The sequence below is a fragment of the Carassius gibelio genome, chromosome B2 (genome assembly GCF_023724105.1).
Source record: "Carassius gibelio isolate Cgi1373 ecotype wild population from Czech Republic chromosome B2, carGib1.2-hapl.c, whole genome shotgun sequence".
NCBI classification, from domain to species: domain Eukaryota; kingdom Metazoa; phylum Chordata; class Actinopteri; order Cypriniformes; family Cyprinidae; genus Carassius; species Carassius gibelio.
In genome coordinates, this window is record NC_068397.1 from 16,222,383 (window position 1) to 16,228,382 (window position 6,000).

Consider the following 6,000-nt stretch of genomic DNA (forward strand, 5'->3'; position numbering starts at 1 on the left):
TGGGCAAAAAGTAATGACATTATATTATAATTATGACAAAGTTGAATTGATCATATACAAATAATGACAAATGATGGCACAAAAAGCCAAAACTATGACAAAAATAATAATTAAAACATTAAAAGTAAACAAAAATGACATTTGATATTTAAGACAAAAGTTACGAAGTTATGACATTTCTATTTCATATTTTATTTGGATTGTCATTATTTTGATTTTGTCATAATCATAAATTAGTATGTCATTATTTTGATATACGTTTTGTGTAATATGTAATAATTATTATGCCTAGTAATTTTTTTGTAATTGACTGTTATGATTTCATTGGAATTGACTTGAAAATATTGAAATGGGAATCCACATTATAAATTTAAAGCATTTCAAAAACTAGCAAATGCTCATGCTTCAAGCATCAGACCGCTAAATCGCAAAGGTGACAGAGCGGACGTGTAATTGGCTAATCCACATGTCAGTCATTGTTTACCCCGCCCCCAGCTGCCTCCCGTCGAGTGACGCAAGCAGGAGAGCGCAGGTGCACAGGCTGGGAACTGCATCCAAACCACACTAGATAAACCTCCTTCTAAGGTAAGCTGAGCTTTCTCTGGCAACATCTTGCCTCCCCGCCTTGCATTTATTTCGAAATGAAAAAGAAGGCGCATAGAAACGTCAGGAAATAAATGGTTTAGATTTAAAAACAGCGTAGGTTAACCTTCATTTGACATCGCTAACAGGGATGGATCATAAACAGACAGCCTCTGCTGTGTAATCCATCGCTGTATGCTACAAACTAAAATGCCAACTGGCTTTTGACACTCCGCACATTGTCGCAGGCAGTTACGACGGATTTGTTACTGTGTGTTTGGTCGATGGGATGTTAGTCACTCACTGACCCGAATAAAAAAAGGAAATCAGTTCGTGTGTGTTAAGCGGATAGATGCTAACCGGAGCTCAACGGACTTAACCGCTGTCAGCTCTCACAGGCGGACATTTATTTTAAACGTCTCGATTGGACAGTTAACTCAAACGTAGCTGCATTTCTCATACGCGAAGGTTTCTTGCTCTAATCATGTTCGCCAAGCCTGAGCAATATGTTTGAGTTCAGCCTCGATGTGTGCCTGGCTGCTCAGGTGGCCTGACAAATAAGAGACTAAACAGAGCAGGAATAAACATTCAGGCATTTGGTTTGTCTCCATACGGGAAACAAAGAACCACACTGGTCTTCCATGATAAAATGGGAATATTAGACTAATCTTCCCCTGATATTGATGGTGTGCTAAGGTCCTGAGCTGGGCACAGGGTTTAGCCAGTGTTGTGACTGATTACTTCCCCCCTAGTATTGGTAGGTTTAGGGTTAGGTGTGGGGGAGGTGTTAGGATTAGTCAATCAGGTAGCAATTTCAACGAGAAGGGGTAATAATGTTATTGTTATATGCTGTTATTGGTCTCTCTGTTCACTAAAATTACTTATTTTATTAAATTATCTGGCATTTCAAAACCACCATTTTTTTTATTTTATTTTATTTTATTTATATATAGCAGCTGTCTAAAATCTATTTTTATTAATTGTTTGTTAGCCTACATATGCTCATTTCTCTATCCACATGAATAACTAAGGCTTTTGCCCAAATATCTACTAGTCCTGCGATACCAGAGATAATCATCCCAAAGTAAGCCACTGTAATTAAACCAAAGCTTGAGTTTGACAATTGCTTCACCACTGTTAAAAAAGTATGTTCTACTGTAGAACTGTATGAATATGAGTCTGAATACAATTATGTAAATCTCCCATGTTGTTATCCATCCATTACACTTAAATGTACATCACAATATGGAAGAAAAGATATTTCACAATTCTATAAATCACCTTCTTTGTTTTATTGTTACAGATGGCCTCAGCAAATGATGCTCGATATGGACAAAAAGAGTCTGCGGATCAGAACTTTGACTACATGTTTAAGATCCTGATCATTGGTAACAGCAGTGTCGGCAAAACCAGTTTCCTGTTCCGCTATGCTGATGACTCGTTCACCCCTGCTTTCGTCAGCACTGTCGGCATTGACTTCAAAGTGAAGACCATCTACCGGAACGACAAGAGGATAAAGCTCCAAATATGGGTGAGGAGTTCTCTGCTAGAGTCTTGAGTTTAGGGTTCGAGAAAGGAGTGTTTTACTGAAAGGACCAGCAAGACATTTTCACTTTAACTTCTGTGTATTTCAGGACACTGCTGGGCAGGAGAGGTACAGGACCATCACCACAGCATACTATCGTGGAGCGATGGGCTTCATTCTGATGTATGACATCACCAACGAGGATTCCTTCAATGCCGTTCAGGACTGGTACGATAGAGCTTGTTTTTGTCCTAGTTTCTGTGTAAACACACACAGTCCTGAGAACATGCGCTATATTCTCCAACAACCAGGTGTGATATGATTCCAGTAACAAGTGATTTATCCACTATAAACATGAAATTGCTACATAACATGACTCACATCGGTCAAAAGTCGGCACTAAATTAAAGTAGAAAGACTTCAATACATGAATTCGGAATGGAATTTTTTTAGCGAGCCATTAATTGACTCAAGACTCGACTCAGACTCCAAGTTAGGGACTTAGTTAACATGTCTGGTATATATATTATGCAATTTTAATTGCACTAGCATTCAGGCAGTTCACATGCTTTTTCTTCATGACTTGTTTACTGCTCTCAGGTCCACACAGATTAAGACGTATTCGTGGGACAATGCTCAAGTGCTGCTGGCGGGAAATAAGTGTGACATGGAAGACGAGAGAGTGGTTGCTTCCGAGAGAGGAAGACAGCTGTCTGAACAGCTGGGTGGGTTTTCCACTGGAATTTCCATCATGTATTCTCTATTTGAATATAATAGTGCATTTTACTTCTTTTGACTGTCGCAGGCTTTGAGTTCTTTGAGGCCAGTGCCAAGGACAACATTAACGTGAAGCAGGCCTTTGATCGACTGGTGGACATAATCTGTGAGAGGATGGCCGAGAATCCGGAGTCGGCGGACCCGTCCACTACAGGAAACCGGCAGGGCCCTCAGCTCAGTGAGCAGCCGCAGCGCTCTCACACAGACTGTGCCTGCTGAGGGTCGCTCACAGCCTCTCCACCGTTCCCAGCAGACTGAACAATGGACGCTCTAGGAAAGAAGGCTTTGGTACGAGAAGAGCTGATGGGATGCCGCTGAGAACCTGTCCACTCTCTGTCCCTTTTGTCAGATTGACATCAGTGCATTTTTGTTTCTCTTATATTGATATCGTTAACCAATGCTCCTCAAACCCCTAAGAATTTGAATAATTTCATATCTTTTTGACTTCAGGGTCAAATTAATTCCAACGTGACATTACGGTGAATCACATTTTGTTTTGTTACACTGTTCATGAGCATTTCCTAGGTAAGTTTTTGGATTCATCAAGTTCAAATGATCAACACAAATATCCTCAATACATCGCCAGGAGATTATTTCCTAAACAGAAAAATATACATTTGGGACCAGCATAAAGGCTCATCCCAAGATAGAACGTTTGAAGGAATCCTAAGCTTGAATTCAGCACCGTTTCGCTCTTCATTTTAAAATGATAGAGTGAAAACGAAATGCGCACTAATTAATTTGCTCCCTATTTATTTTTTTTTTAAATAACTGCAGGTGTGTTTTGTAAAACATATATTATATAAGCAAAAACGGTATATGTGTAATAATAGATGTAATTAGGAAAAAAATAATTATGATGTGCTTAATTGCTTCTAGTTTTGTAATATGAAGGAATTAATGAAGTTAAGTGTATTTTCAGTTACATGTTCTGCTTTTACTCTGGTTCCTACATACAGGTGGTCTCAAACTCCTCGTTTTACCATAAAGGAAGTGTGTGAGTGTGTGTGCATGTTAGTATGTCATCCTAGTATTTTCTAGATGTTTCCAAGCATAGATCCATGGGCTGAAAACACAATAAAAGCTTTAATGAGAAGAGAACCTAAATCAAAGAATAGCAGCTAATAAGACTGTATTTTGAAAAGACTTACATTAAAACAAAATGCATTGTGATTCGCTTGAAGTTCCCATTTAGGCATTAGAAAACAGATGCTTTATGCACCACTGATTGATCACTAGAGAATTAACATATGTTAATGCACACAATAATGTTGATTTAGTTGTAATTAAGTATGTTGATTTACTGCATCATTTATTGCTTATTTATGTACATGCGTTTTTGTTGATGTATGTATTCTGCATTAGATTAAGAGGGCTACTGCTATACTTATGACAGGCTTGGACATCTGAAATGTCTCGCTTTTATAAATCACATTTTATAAATCAGTTTTAAACACAATCATGTTTGTAGAAATATGTGTTGATTTCCCCCTATGCAATTCAGAAGCTTTTTTATACCAAATAGTCACTGGATATGCAGGGATATTGTCTGTAAGGCAAATTAAGATTTTTTTCCTTCATTTAAAACCTTTTTTTACAGTCCAACAAATGTCAAACCACTGGGATCTTCTTATTCATACAGAGAACACATTTGTTTGCTTTATATGCAGAGTAATCACTTTTAAAGTAGAAGCCATAAAACAGAGGTTTGGTTTTGATACTTTTTTTTTGTGCATTAGTTGGCATTTTGAGTTTTTCTTTTTTTTTTTTTTTTGTTTAGAAAGACAGTAGTCCCTCAGTTCCAAATTCCAAATCAGTTTTTAGTTTATATGCATTATACTGTGTTTCACTCTGGGAGATAATGGTAAGAATAAACCACTGTTAGCAAGTGATATATGCAGGACACTTACTGTCAAGAGTTTTATGAGAATCAAGTGACCACTTGTTTATTCCACTTACTGAGTTCAATAAAAAGCTATGTTTGAAATCTTTTGTGACTTATTACGGTCATTGTTGACCTTTTACATTGTTTTGATAAAGAGGGGCCCAAAAAGGCCTATAATGAGCTGCAAAACTGGATGTAATGCTTGGTTTGCTAGTTTATATTGAAGGTTTATTGTGTGGTAAGAAACAATGAAGAGTTTGATGCACACTCTGCATCTTCAGATTATTTATTAATTATTTGATGGCGGCTAATTGACAAGTACAGATGCTAAATAAAGAGAGTCTGGGGAATTGAGAGCATCCACATGTTAAACGTACTGCATAAATTACCTTCTTTAAACATTTTCTCAAGGAAATCAAGATCCGCACAGATTTATGGATGGACGATGCAGTGAAGACCTACAGAAATTCCAACTACAGACCTACAGAAATTACTTTACAACTGTAATTTATAAAATATGTCTGCGTTTGGCTCTTGCTTTCAGATGTTTCTGGATAATCCTGCTGATGTCTATGGCATTTGTGATGGAGGGGTCATGGTTTCCTCGACTATGGATTTTTTGCAGTTTAACAGGAGTTTGGTTGAAGTTTCTTGTGGACAGAATGACTCTTCAGTCTGTACAGAGGGGTATTCTTCTGTCGTAGATCGACAACAGCAGGAAGTTTGGAATGTGAATGGTTATACACACTTGAGTCCAACAGAAGAGTTTCACAGCGCACAGAATGAACAAATACAAGGAGAAAGGTTTATGTTCAACAGTTCGGACATGGATAGATCCAGTCTGAACACAAACCGGTCGCAGTTTACCTGCCAGTGGCTGGAGCGATCCGCAGGTGCTCCACAGTGCTGTAAGAAAACCTTCTGCACAATGAAGGAGCTCATCTCTCATCTGACAGTGGAGCATGTTAATCTGTCAGGACAATCCAGCTACGTTTGTTTGTGGGAAGACTGTTCTCGTCAAAGGAATCCATTCAAGGCCAAGTACAAACTGATCAATCACCTAAGAGTGCACACGGGAGAAAAGCCCTTTCAGTGCTCCTTTGGGTGTGGAAGAGCATTTGCACGGGCAGAAAACCTGAAAATTCATGAAAGGACACATACAGGTAACACTTCAATTGTTTTTTTCTTTTTGTTAATGTTGCATGAAGGGATTAGGTTTAATTTTCTTTTC

General features: G+C 38.2%; 1 protein-coding gene across 3 annotated transcripts; it reads left to right on the plus strand.

Moving 5' to 3' along the window:
- Positions 1-423: 423 nt before the first annotated feature.
- rab3aa (RAB3A, member RAS oncogene family, a) lies at positions 424-4,871 on the plus strand. Of its 3 annotated transcripts, none has more exons than XM_052547383.1 (5): positions 424-585; positions 1,886-2,113; positions 2,217-2,335; positions 2,708-2,832; positions 2,913-4,871. In XM_052547383.1, exons 2-5 carry the CDS (start codon positions 1,886-1,888, stop codon positions 3,101-3,103), a joined length of 663 nt encoding a protein of 220 aa, XP_052403343.1. In that variant the 5' UTR covers positions 424-585; the 3' UTR covers positions 3,104-4,871. The 3 variants fall into 3 exon arrangements, with proteins under 3 accessions (XP_052403343.1, XP_052403345.1, XP_052403344.1); XM_052547385.1 differs by having other exon boundaries at positions 583-1,666; XM_052547384.1 differs by lacking the exon at positions 424-585 and adding an exon at positions 600-699.
- Positions 4,872-6,000: the final 1,129 nt, after the last annotated feature.